This window comes from Heptranchias perlo, chromosome 4, assembly GCF_035084215.1.
Source record: "Heptranchias perlo isolate sHepPer1 chromosome 4, sHepPer1.hap1, whole genome shotgun sequence".
NCBI classification, from domain to species: Eukaryota; Metazoa; Chordata; class Chondrichthyes; order Hexanchiformes; family Hexanchidae; genus Heptranchias; species Heptranchias perlo.
In genome coordinates, this window is record NC_090328.1 from 22,750,899 (window position 1) to 22,765,111 (window position 14,213).

Here is a 14,213-nt window from a genome sequence, read left to right on the forward strand (position 1 = left end):
ATAAAGGCCAGCATTCCATTAGCCTTCTTGATGATTTTCTGCACCTGTTCATGACACTTCAATGATCTATGTACCTGAACCTCAAAGTCCCTTTGGACATCCACTGTTTTTAACTTTTTACCATTTAGAAAGTACCCTGTTCTATCCTTTTTTTATCCAAAATGGATGACCTCACATTTGTCTACATTGAATTCCATCTGCCACAGTTTTGCCCATTCACCTAATCTATCAATATCGCTTTGTAATTTTATGTTTCCATCTACACTGCTTACAATGCCACCAATCTTTGTGTCATTAGTGTTTTTAGTTACATCAATGACTTGAACTCAGAAACCCAATGCAAATTGATCACATTTGCATATGATACCAAACTAGAATTGGAGAAGGCAGCTCAAAAATTACAGAATGAGCTGGTAAGAAGTATGGCAGATGGAATTTAATGTACTCCACGATAGCTAAAAATGAAGTTGAAAGTGACCTAGGCGTCTTAGTAGACTTGACCCTGATCATGTCCAATCAAATAGAATGTTGGACTATATAGATAAAGCAGCAGAATACAAGCCAGAGAAAGTCATGATTAATCTGCACAATGCTCTGGTCAGGTGACACCTTGAGTACTGCGTCCAGTCTGGTTGCTGAGACATAAGGGACAGATTCAAGTGCTGGAGACAGTGCAGAGGAGAGTGCCGTACAGTGCCGCATGTGTCACAGGTCTGAGTTATGAGGAAAGACTGGAGAAACTTGAGTTTTTCAGCCTAGAAAGGAGGTGTCTGACAGGTGACCTTATATGTAAGATTGTAAATGGTATGGAAAAGGTAAGTCTGGAAAACTAATTAAATTGCAAGATTCGAACAAGGGGACACAGGTTCAAACTAGCAGAAAGCAAATTTAGGATGAATATCCAGGTTCGTCTTCACACAAAGAATGATCCTCAAGCAGATTCCCAGATAGAGTAATGGAGGTGAAAATTCTAGAATCATTTGGATGCTGCAATGAGGGGAATATCATCAGAGCTCCCCAGGATTTCATTGCTGATTTAAACTTACTATCAGCTATTTGTAATTGCAAAGAAAGAAACTTGCATTTAAATAGCGCCTTTCACATACTCGGGTCATCCCAAAGCGCACAGCAAGGTCCCACGTACAACGAGATAAATGATCAGGTAATGTTTTTCTCAATGATTTTAGTTAAGGGATAAATATTTGCCAAGAGACCAGAAGAACTCCTCTGCTTTTCTTCAAATAGTGCCTGAGGATCTTTTATATCCATCTGAGAGGGTAGAAGGTGCTTTGGTGTATTTGTTATAAATTACACGCTCCTAGTGGGAGGCCTAATTGAAGCAGAAGCTCACCATGATGAGTAGCTGGAACTGATCCAGAAAAAAACAAAGATAGCCGTGTGCATCAAAGGCATGAGCTAAGCTTGCTGAGCATTGGTCCAGCTGAAGCAAAGCCGTCCCTTTAATCTTTCAGTGTGGACATCATTGTCCATCAAAGGCACAGAATCCAGTATCAAATTCAGACCTATTTTCAGCAAAAAAAATGGTTACCAAAATCTTTATAACATTTTTCTCACTCTCCAAAAAAATTGAGATTACTTGGAGTTATCTCGAAGATATGCTCTCACTCTTTTAGCTTATGATGTCACCTGAAACTCTTGATCAATTAGCAACATTGTAATCACTTCCAGCTACCCATTATTTTCTATTCATTGCACGATTAACCAGCCGTCGTCTTAAACCCCTCTCCTCTGCCCCTTCCACTTTCGCCTCCAACAGGTGCGAGGAGCTCATGGACTGCTTTGTCACTAGGACTGACACCATCCATTCAGCTGCCCCAGCTGCATTCTCCCCTTCCCCACCAAGCCAAATCTCCACAAAGGCTCCCCCTGCCCTAGCCCTGAACCTGCATAATTCTCTAGTTTCTCTCCTATCTCCCCTCATGCCTTCTCCGAGTTCATCTTGTCCATGAGACCCACCTCCTGATCGCAGCATCTTCGACCCTCACCACCGTTCCCACTAAACTACGGACCACCCAACTTCCTTCCTTACTCCCCATGCTAGCTGATATTGTAATTGGTTCCCTCTCCTCAGGTACTGTGTCCCTCTCTTTCAAAACACCTGTCATCACCCCAACCCCTCTAAAAAACCACCCTTGGCCCCTCTGTTCTTGCAAACTACCGCCCCATCTCCAACCTCCCTTTCTTCTCCAAAGTTTTGAATGTGTTGTCGCCTCCCAAATCCGTGCTCATCTTTCCCGCAACTCCATGTTTAAATCTCTGATCAAGATCCTGCTGCATCAGAGCACTGAAATAACCCTAATTAAAGTCTAAGTTATCTCCTCTGTGATTGATGCGGGGCACTATCCCTCCTCATCCTTCTCGACCTCTTTGCAGCCTTTGACATGGTTGACCCCACCATCCTCCTCCAACACCTCTGCTCCATTGTGCAGCTCAATGGGACAGCCCTGGCTTGGTTCCACTCTTGCCTATCCAGTCGTAGCCAGAGCACCTCCAGCAATGGCCTTTATTCTTATTATTTCTGGAGTCCCCAAGGATTAGATCTTGGCTCTCTTCTCTTCCTCATTTACATGCTGCTCCTTGGCAACATCATCCAAAGACACGGTGTCGGCTTCCACTGACGACATCCATCTCTACTTCCCCACCACCTCTCTCAACCCATCCACCGTCTTTATGATGTCAGACTACTTTTTATTTCCGATTTCCAGCATCCGCAGTATTTTGCTTTTGATTAAGTATTTGGTTTATTGGTTGTGTTGTTGGTGGTTCGTGTAAGTGGCTACAGTGGAGTGGTTTAAATTAGGAACCTATTAACTTGCTAATACTTATTAAATTAAGAACTTAAACTAAATAAATTAATTCTTTAAAAAAAAGTTAAAAGTAAACCAAGTGAAGAAATTACATAAAAACTTTAAGTAAATAACTAAAACAAGGTTAGATAGCGATGGCAGTGGAGGTGGTGCCGTAACTGTAGCACGTGGGAGTTTGTGGAGAGCAGCATGATTCCAGGCAACCACATCTGCAGAAAGTGTCTGCAACTCGAGGAACTTCGGCTCAGATTTGTTGAGCTGGAGTCCGAGGTGCAGACATTTCAATGCATCAGGGAGGGGGAGAGTTACCTGGACACTTTGAGCCAAGAGGCAGTCACACCCATTAAGTAGTTAAGTAGTGTAGAAATATGAGGTGATATATTTTGGGAGGATAAATAAGGAGGATATTTACATTAAATGGTAAAACTTTAACAGGAATAGAGGAGCAGAGAGATTTAGTTTAGAAATTTGTGTCCAGTTTTGGGGGTCCTACTTTGAGAAGGATGTGAAGGCCATGGAGAGTGCAGAAGAGATTCACTGAGATGAGACCAGGGATGAGAGGCTTTAGATATCAGGAGAGAGATTAGATAAAGTGGAACAGAGAAGGTTGGAAGATATCTAATAGAGGTGTTCAAAATTATGAGGGGTTAGGGTAAATCAGGAAAAATCGTTTCCACTGCACAGCGAGTCGGTAACTAGAGGGAACAAAGATCTGCGTGAAAAGAACAGAGAGGTTCAGAGAATTCATTTCTTTACCCAGAGAATCGTGACCAGAAACAGTGGTGAAAGCAGAATACATAATAGCTTTAAAAAGGACATGGGTAAATAGTTGAAAAAGAGAAATTTAAAAGGGAATGGGGAAGGGGAATCGGTCTAAGTGAATAGCTCTTTCAGAGAGCAGGCACGAGTATGATGGGCTGAATAGCCTCCTTCTGTGCTGTAAATTCTAGTGGTTTAGATTTGGTTAGTGGTCAGAGACAGGAGAATATGACTGCGAGTCAGGCAGGTAAGGGGACCCCAGATGCAGTGGTGGAGGCGTCTCAGCCTTTGCCCTTGTCCAACAGGCACGAGGTACTTGCTACCTGTGTGGATGAGAACAAAGACTGCAGGGAGGATGGACAAATTGACCACGGCACTGTGGTTCATGTGGTCATTCAAGTGGGGGGGGAGCAAAAAGGAATGTGGTAGTGTTAGGTGATAGTATAGTCAGAGGGATAGATACCGTTTTCTGCAGGAGTCCTAAAGGCTGTGTTGCCTGCCCAGTGCCAGGGTTAAAGACATCTCCTCGTGGCTGGAGAAGAAGATGGAGAAGGAGGGAGAGGATCCAGTTGTTGTGGTCCACGTAGGACCAACGACGTAGGTAGAACTAGGAATGAGGTTCTGCTGAGGGAGTTTGAGGAGTTAGGTCCAAATTAAAAGGCAGAACCTCAAAAGGTGATAATCTCTGGATTACTACATGAGCCATGTACAAAAGGGCATAGGGACAAACAGATTAGATGGTTAAATGCATGGCTGAAAGAATGGTGTGGGAAGCAGGGGTTTCAATTCATGGGGCACTGGCACCAGTACTGGGGAAAGAGGGAACTGTTCCGTTGGGATGGGCTCCACTTAAACCGGGCTGGGACCAGTGTCCTGGCGAATCGAATAATTAGGGCGGTAGATAGGGCTTTAAACTAAAAAGGTGGTGGGGGGGGGGGGGGTTTAAGGGTAAATTTCTAAGTCTAAAGAGAAAAGTCAAGCCTATAGAGCAGAGTAGCAATTTGGGTAAAAACAAGCAGAGTGTGTCAGGAAGGGACAGAGAGTTTAACAAAGGTAATAGGGCATTAGTGACATCGGTCACATCGGGGAAAAGTAGTAAAATGTTAAAATTAAAGGCGCATATCTGAATGCTCAAAGCATTCGTAACAAGATAGATGAATTAATGGCACAAATAGAGATAAATGGGTTTAATCTAGTAGCCATTACTGAGACATGGTCGCAGGGTGACCAAGGTTGGGAACTAAATATTCCAGGGTACTTGACTTTTAGAAAAGATAGGCAAAATGGAAAAGGAGGGGTAGTAGCCCTGATAACAAAGGATGAGATAAAGACAGTATTGAGAAAGGATCTTAGCTCAGGAAATCAGGATGCAGAATCAGTATGGGTGGAGCTAAGAAATAACAAGGGGCAGGGAAGCACTGGTGGGAGTAGTTTATAGGCCTTCTAACAGTAGTTATAGTGTTGGACAGAGTATAAATCAGGAAATTACAGGAGCAAGTAACAAGGGGGACTTTAATCTTCATATAGACTGGGTAAACCAAATTGGCAAAAGTAGTTTGGAGAACGAGTTCATGGAATACATTCAAGACAGTTTTCTAGAACAACATGTCGAGGAACCAACTAGGGAACAGGCTATTTTGGATCTAGTATTTCAATGACTTCGATGAGGGGACCAAATGTAATGTATTCACGTTTGCTGACAATACAAAGCTAGGTGGGAAAATAAGCTGTAAGGAGGATGGAAAGCGGCTGCAAAGGGATATAGACAGGTTAAGTGAGTGGGCAAGAAGGTGGCAGATGGGGAAATGTGAGGTTATTCACATTGGTACGAAGAATAGAAAAGCAGAATATTATTAAAAGGTGAGAGACTAAGAAATGTTGGTATTCAGAGGGAATGGGTGTCCTTGTACACAAATCACAAAGTTAACATGCAGGTACAGCAAGCAATTAGGAAGGCAAATGGTATGTTAGCCTTTATTGCAAGGGGGTTGGAGTATAAGAGTAAGGAGGTCTTGCTGCAATTACATAGGGCTCTGGTGAGATCACACCTGGAGTACTGTATACAGTTTTGGTCTCCTTACCTAAGGAAGGATATACTTGCCTTAGAGGGGGTGCAATGAAGGTTCACTAGATTGATTTCTGGGATGAAAAAGTTGTCCTAGGAGGAGAGATTGAGTACAATAGGCCTATATTCTCTGGAGTTTAGAAGAATGAGAGATGATCTCATTGAAACATATAAAATTCTTAGAGGCCTTGACAGTGTAGATGCTGAGAGGCTGTTTCCCCTGGCTGAAGAGTCTGGAACTAGGGGGTCATAGTCTCAAGGTAAGCGATCAGCTATTTAGAACCGAGATGAGGAAAAGTTTCTTCACTCAGAGGGTTGTGAATTTATGGAATTCTCTACCCCAGAGGGCTGTGGATGCTCAGCCATTGAGTATAAGGTTGAGATCGATAGATTTTTGGACATGAAGGGAATCAAGGGATATGGAGATAGGGCAGGAAAGTGGAGTTGAGGTAGAAGATCAGCCATGATCTTATTCAATGGTGGAACAGGCTCAAGTGGCTACTATGGCCTACTGCTGCTCTTATTTTTTATGTTCTCTCGTGCATCCCCAATTTCCTTTGCCTACCATTGGCAGCCATTACTTCAACTTTCCAGGTCTTACACTATGGAATTCCCTCCCTAAGCCTCTCCTGTTTTAAGACCCTCCATAAAACCTACCTCTTTGACCGAGCTTTTTGTCACCACTTCTAATATCTCCTTCTTTGGCTAGTGGAAATATGGAACTCTCTCCCCAAAAAGCTGAATTGAGGCTAGGTCAATTGAAAATTTCAAAACTGCGACTGATAGATTTTTGTTAGACAATATATTAAAGATTACGGAACCAAAGTTGGTAGATGGAGTTAAGATACAGATCAACCATTATATAATTGAATGGCGGAACAGGCTGGAAGGACTCAATGGCCTCCTCCTGTTCCTATGTCTGATTAAGTTTCTGTGAAGCAGGTGGGACGTTTTTTCCAAATTAAAGGCACTGTATAAATGCAAGATGTTTTTATTAATTGTTTAAGACAGCAATTATACACAAGGATGCTACTCTCCCAGCAGCTATTTATTTAAGCAATAGAAGCTGGAAGTGGCCACTCTGTCAAGTGTTTTTCAAAAAAAATCCCAACACTTAGTTTGTAAAATGCCTAGAAGATCCAACTGACCACTTGAGCACATTTTAAACTCGGCTGCACAGCACCCTGCAGTTACTTTGCACCCACTGCCACGGTCAAACAGTGTGAGAAGCTCCCGGAAAATCAGGCGCGCTGTGAATCGATCACAGTGAGCTCCAATGATTCCGTGGAGGGAAGCTCTGTCCTATTATATTATTTTTTTTTCACATCGTTCACCTGACGAAGGGGGAAGCCTCCGAAAGCTTGTGAATTTAAAATAAAATTGCTGGACTATAACTTGGTGTTGTAAAATTGTTTACAATTGTCAACCCTAGTCCATCACCGGCATCTCCACATCATGACTATTATAAGGGGGACTACCTGCATCAAGGAACCAGCACTCACAACTCTTGGCAAGCTAACTCATCATTTTCTTCCAGGGTCACAGGGACAATATTTCAATCGGCGTATTAACCGTTTGTTTTATGCTCTTATCAAAATTACCCGCTAATAGTAATAGGAGCGCGTACGCAACGAAAAGACTGTTTACTTTTTCATCTGTAATAGGATTATGCTGGTCCATTTTTATTTTAGCAAGTTGGTACCAATGCTACATATTTTATATCTTAAAATAGTTCGTTTTTAAAAAAAAAATCGGAATATTTGGTTTTCTAAATGTACTTTATTTTTATATAGTTTATAACTGTATTGATCAAAATCCCTGTTCTTCACAATTGAATGCACCAGTGACAGATTAAACGGTGATCAATCCGGACGCAGAGTCCACTTAATGATTTTGTAAATGAGATATTGCACCAGTGTGTGTTTCACTGGGCAGAAAATCAGCATCGCCTCCTTTTTGCGGATCTACTTACCAGTCATGAGGGAGTAATAATTGGGATACGAAAGGCTGGGAAAATCCGGTGTCAAGTACTTTGATTGAACGCCCATTTCAACGATCTCTTTGAATCCCGGCAGGTTCTGCAGCTCCTCTCCTTTGATGTAATCAAATCGAAAGCCATCTATCAGGAAAACTAATAGTTTTCGGTTTGCAAAGCATGGGATTGAGAGCAGGGGAATCAAAATGATGGCACAGAGAGACGTGCGACTGGCCATGCTAATTAATCCCTGGCTGTGTACAGGACTGTTGACACCGGGTAGCCTCTGGCTACTGACGTGAAACGTCAGCTAAAGTGTATGTAAAGGGCGTCCAGGTCAAAGTACCAGAGCTGTTCCCCCCACCCCCCAATAAATACAATTTCGCATTCATTTAAACTACGTTGCTAAAACTCATTGGACTACAAAAGTTTATCTCGGCTGCAAGGTTTTCTAATTTAGATAAATTCAAAGAGCAATGCCACATTTTAATAATCTATAACGCACAAATTTAACACAGAAATATGGGGGGTCATTTAAGCCTAACCGGCGGGGCGGGAAACACACTGGCCCAGATATTACCAGGGAGGCGGGATGGCAGCAGGGGGGGGGGGGCGACTGGACGCGTGGGTAATCGGCCCAGTAAAATCAGTGGGTTCCCCACGCGACCGCGGGTAAATTGAAGCCACTTACCGGGGCTTCTGGGCTTCTCGTTGGAAACCTGCGCAGCGGGCGGACTGCGCACCCGCGTCACAGGCTGTCAGCTGGAGGAGCCCTATTTAAAGGGCTCCTGCAGCAAACAGCCAAAATTACAGCATGGAGCAGCTCAGGGGAAAGGCTGCTCCCAGGTTTAATGATGCCTCACTCCAGGTGTTACTGGATGGGTTGAGGAGGAGGAGAGAGATCTTCTCCCTGGCGGACGGGAGGAAGTGGCCTGCCTCTGCCACCAAGAAGGCCTGGCTCGAGGTGGCAGAGGAGGTCACCAGCACAGCAACATATCCCGCACCTGGATACAGTGCAGGAGGCACTTCAATGACCTAACTAGGTCAGCCAAAGTGAGTACACTTACTCATTCTCCTACACTCCATCTTCCACATCACCGCCCCCACCCCACAACTCCTTCTGCACTGCCAACACTACTCTATCACATCATTCCTCATGCCCACTCAAACCTCATCCTCAACTTACCTGCACTTACTCACCTCCCCAGTACTCATCCCACCACTACCACTCAACCCAATCCGTAAACAATGTCGTGGCTCTGTCTCATATTCACCCTCTGATGCATCTCTTTCACGGTCAGCCTCACCTAAACCAATGCATTCAGCGGTTAGTGAGTCACCACACATATGACCATGAGCAGACACTGGTGGCAGGGGCAGCTGTGGAGAGTCCGCCTCGGTGGGAGCACTCTACTCCAGGCTCTGCTCAGCTGGACACAGATGCTGAATCCTGGGGGCCATCGATGAAAAGGAGAATGATCGAGGGACAGCAGCACATTTGCGAGGTGCTGGAACAGGTGCCACGCGCACTCTCCACAATCGCGCAGAGGATGGAGGAGTCGAACTCCTGCATGAGTGGAATGGTGGCACAGGTACAGGAGGGAATCTCCAAGATACTGTCACAGGATGTAAAGGCATCTCTGAGATAGTGTCGCGGGTAAGTGCAGGAATGTCTGCGATGGAGGGAAGGCTAGCCTCCATCGAGCTTCAAGCACGGCTCACCAATGAGTCCATTGAGGCCCTGACAACGGGCCTTCGGACTCAGGGTGAACAACATTCTGCCGCCTTAAACAGGCAGGCAAATACACTAGCACTGGCCTTACAAGGCTTCACACCTGTCCTCCAAACTGTCGTCCAGCAGGATGGTAGGAGTGATGTGGGCATGGCCCAGGAGAGGGGTGATAGCGAAAGGGGACATGGAAGTGGCGACGCCAGTCAAAGCGCTCCCATGTCTCACCCGTTGCCCACCTCTCAACCAGTACCCTCAATGCTGCCTCCTCTCCAGGTGGTCGAGTCTGCCCCTGCACAGGTGGAGCAGTCTTTGGAGGGGCCCTCACGGGCACCGAAACCCAGAGGGCGTCGGCCCAAAGCATCTAATCGGTCAGGGCATGAACAAGAGCAACCTGCCACTACCTCTGCTGCAGCCACAGGGGAAGCACCACGTCGGAATAGTAGGAAGCGTAAGGCAAAGGTTTTGTAAGCGCAAAGGGGATGCACAAGGGTGTTTGACAGTTTGTCATGTTTTTTATTTATATTTGATTTTGGTTCAACTCACTTTAAATATTATATTGTTACCACTACTGCCACATCTTGGCCATTCTTGACTGGCTTGTGCAATAAGTCCTTTTCATGAGGTTCACCATGAACACCACACTTGATGCCACCCATTGGGTCACCCTACAGTGGGTGTAAGTGTAGTTGCAGGACTGTTTTGTGCAGGTGCCTGTGGCACAGCACTGTGTTGTGGAGTTCCATGTGGCGGAGGTGGACGGCATGCCTGGCGAGGCTAGTGATGTTGCTCGTCCTCGGATGAAGTGATGAATGCAGCCACGGCGCCCCCCATCCTGACAGTGTGAGTTTGAGGGGGTCCGCAAAGTAGCTAAATGTGTTTGCACAGCAGAGTTTAGGGTATAAATTAAGAATTTTGAGCGGAAAGACAAAGGTGTTGCAGCCAAAACTTTGTCTGAGATGACAGAGTGCCCTGCTGCAATAAATGAGGTTTCCCCCCCACCTGTCAAATAATCCTTTGCATCTCCCACTGGCCATTGGCGGGTCTGTCAAGGAACTCAACTAGATAAGTAAGTATTTAAATTGTTATCTCGCCGGCTTTAATTGCCGGTGGGAGTCCCGCATGCGGGAGCTGCGCACGCACCTGAACGCTTCATTGGGCAACCTGGAAGTGGGCAGGTTGGAGCCGGGCTTCAGACCAGCTCCGGGATTCCCCCATTTTAGGACCCCCCTGCCCCGAATGCAACCGCTCGGCCATCCTAAAATTGGCCCCACTGGATCAGGTAGAACAGCGGTTTTACACCCCTGCCCAATATGACTCTCCACTGACTTCAGCTTTACATTGTTCATCCTCCCCACCGTGCCTGTTCTTTGTTTTCATCAGTGAGCACTGGAACATTGCTCAAATTTGGCTTCCTTCTCTGACGTCAAGACTACGCTACACTGTAAGGACATGATTTTTACCTGGAGCCGGGAAGGAAGCTGGGGGCGGGTTGGGGGAGGGGGGGGGGAGGAAATTTTTAGGTGCAAAACCCGGAAGTAAAGTTGGAGGATCGGAATGCGCGATTGCAATCATTACCTGTCAGGTGGGAAAGTAGTCAGGAAGTGGATGCCAGGTAAGTCTGACATCGTTGGTGGGGGGTGGGTGGGGGGGGGGAGGGAGAGGAGAGAGGTCATCGGGGAGTTTGGGGCTGGACATCGGGAGGGCTGGAGACATCGGCACAGGACTGGAGACATCAGAGGAGGGTCGGAGACATCGGGGGGGGGGGGTGGGGGGGTCGGCCGTTCGCGGGGGTCCGATCGTGGTAGGACCTGGAGGAAACACTCCTGCTCTTCCTGGCCCACAAGCAGTGCAATAAAGGCACTTACCTGTTGATCAGGGCCCTTCTCGCCTCCTTTTGCCTGGTGAAATTTACGAGTCCCAGGAAAGCCGGCCTGGAGGTGTTAAATTTAAAGCTTAGTTAAATTTAATTAAAAAATTGCTATTTAATGTCTCTTAACAACATTAATTGCCCCAATAAATACCCGCCCGCCAGCATTAATTGGGGAGGTGACCTCGGCCAGTGTGTTCCTCGCACGCATCCAAACGCGCCCACGTGCATTGGAGCCAGGTTGAGGTCGCAACCCAAAAAACTACTATCTACACCTCCCACCCAACTCCATCCCACCCGTTTTTGGGGGTTAAAATTCCCCCCGAAGACTCTGATCTGCTATTCAATTGCTTAAGTTTTGAGGTAACTTTGTCTGGCTTACAGGCCTTCCCCCACTGTGGTTGTTACCTGCTGAGTTTGTGCCTGTCCTACTGGCCGTACTGGTTTTGCTTTATTTTGCCATTGAGTGGATCCTGGCCAGAAATTCACTCTCCTGGGCTGAAGTACATTTCTCCGCCGCTCCTGGATCTTATAGTGACCTCCAGCTTCGCCACTATTTTTCTGCCCCACGATCGACTCTGCACATCTCCCGGCTCTTCATTCCCACGGAAATACCTCCAGCAGTGAGTCCTCTGATACTCTACCCTTCAAATAGCTTCTGGACTCACTCACCCACCACACCTGCGTCCAAACCTGGACATCAGTTTGTCGATGATCCAAGCTGACTCCACCCTATCTACGTCAGCTTTATCCCGGCACGGGACCTCTGACTTTAACTTTGGACTCCCTCCTATTGTCTCTGTTCTATTCTCTGTTTATTACCAGGACATATCTATGCTAATATTGCTATGTAATCACGCCTATGTAACTTGAGATTCCCTGTGTCCATTTGCGTGCGGGTTTTGGCTGCTCTCCGGACCTGACCCCATCATTTCTATTTCCCTTTTTATCTTTTATATTTACTCCCCCTAGGCCCCATTCTCCTGTCATCATGCCCCCTTTCATTTCTCTCCTCTTGGGTACTCTGCTCTCCCCAAATACCTACCCCAACCCATCACCGCTACTTACACTCCAGCTACCGTCCCAAGCTTGACTCCCTCTTGGATAAGCCTACAGCTTCCCTCTGTGCCTCTCTTGGCATCCTCCTAAGGGCCCATCGAGGCACTTGTCGCTGCCTCCTCACGAGCAGCAACCCCAGCTGCCCCATCCTACTCTCTCACTGACCTTCCTGCCCAGCATACCCGCTGGAGGCCAATCTTCCAACCTCCTTCCGGTCCCATTCACCCCTCCCAGTGCTGACCCTGTGGACCTTGCCAGCGGATCAGCTATCACCACCCCTCTCCGCATCTCCCTCCAGAACGTCCGTTCACTTGTGAACAAGGCACTTGCCATCCATGAGCTTATTGTGGATGGTTGCATTGATATCATGGCCTTGACGGAAACTTGGCTGACGGGTGATGACAGCCTCCCTACCTGGCTATACCTTCCACCATTTGCCCCGCCCAGACCGCCATGGTAGCGGTGTGGCCCTTATCACCAAATCATACCTTGGTCTGTCCCCCTACTCCTCTGGCACATTCTCCTCCATGAGCATCTCACCTCTTGCCTCTCCTCTAAAGACTTCATTCTCTGCTGCCCACCCATGCCAAGTTTCTCACTGAGATATCTTCACTACTTTCCTCCCTCAGCCTCTGCACTGAGCAACTTCTCATCCTTTGTGATTTCAACCTCCATCTCAACTCATTATGCTCTCTCTCCTCTGAGTTCACTGCCCTCCTATCCTCCCTTAATCTCTCCCTCCATTTAAAAGCACAATCGGGTCCTGCTGTCTGCTGCCAAAACTGCTCACTATTCCAAGATCATCCTGGAATGCAAAGATAACCCGCAGCTTCTCTTCTCCACTATAAACCAACTTCTTAAATCCATCTCCCTTGCCTCCTCCACCCTCACCTCCAACAACAATTGCGAGGACTTCATGGACTTCTTTGAAACTAAGATTGAGGCCATCCGTCCCGCTGCCTCTGCCGCCTCCCTCCCTTCCCCAGCCCACCGAGCCAAACCTCCCCTAAGGTCCCCCCCTGCCCTAGCCCTGAACTCGCATCTTTCTCTAGTTTCTCTCCTATCTCCCCATATACCCTCTCCGAGCTCATCTTATCCGTGAGACCCACCTCCTGCTCCCTTGACCCTCTTCCCACCAAATTGCTGACCACCCAACTTCCCGTCCTGGCTCCCATGTTAGCTGATATTGCTAAAGGTTCCCTCTCCTCAGGTACTGTCCCCCTCCCCTTCAAATCTGTTGTCATCACCTCTCCTCTAAAAAGCCATCCTTGACCCCATTGTCCTTGCAAACTACCGCCCCATCTCCAACCTTCCTTCCCTCTCCAAAGTCCTTGAACGTGTTGTCGTCTTCCAAATCTGTGCCCATCTTCTCCGTCGTTCCTCTGTTTCTTTCTCTATCCTTAAATTTCAATGGTTAAGTAAATAGACTGTTGGTCCCGTCGTTCACCAAGGTCCCAGTTGCCCCATTGCCCTCGCCATGCCGTTATCAGCTCGAACTTCCAGCTATTTACGGCGCAACATTTTTTTGAGCTGATGGGCGAGGGAAAAAATCCACTTCACGGGGCATGCCGCGAGATCATAGTAGGTACAGCATAGAAGGAGGCTATTCGGCCCATCGTGCCCCTTTGAAAGAGCTATCCAATTAGTCCCATTCCCCTGTTTTTTCTCCATAGCCCTGTACATTTTTTCCCTTCAAGTATTTATCCAATTTGCTTTTGAAAGTTACTATTAAATCTGCTTCCATCATCCTTTCAGGCAGTGCATTCCAGATCATAACAACTCGCTGTGTAAAAAAATGCTTCCTCATGTCACCTCTGGCTCTTTTGCAGATCATCTTAAATCTGTGTCCTCTGGTTACCGACCCTTCTGCCACTGGAAACAGTTTCTCCTTATTTATTCTATCAAAAGCGTTCATGATTTTGAACACC

General features: G+C 46.7%; 1 protein-coding gene across 1 annotated transcript in view; it reads right to left on the reverse strand.

Annotated features, from left to right (window-relative positions):
• Positions 1-7,890, reverse strand: part of enpp6 (ectonucleotide pyrophosphatase/phosphodiesterase 6) — a 60,864-nt gene extending 52,974 nt beyond the window's left edge. Inside the window, exon 1 of the mRNA XM_067982565.1 lies at positions 7,625-7,890. Within this exon, the coding sequence (XP_067838666.1) occupies positions 7,625-7,865 (241 nt within the window). The 5' untranslated portion in view covers positions 7,866-7,890. The remainder of the gene's footprint in view (positions 1-7,624) is intronic.
• Positions 7,891-14,213: the final 6,323 nt, after the last annotated feature.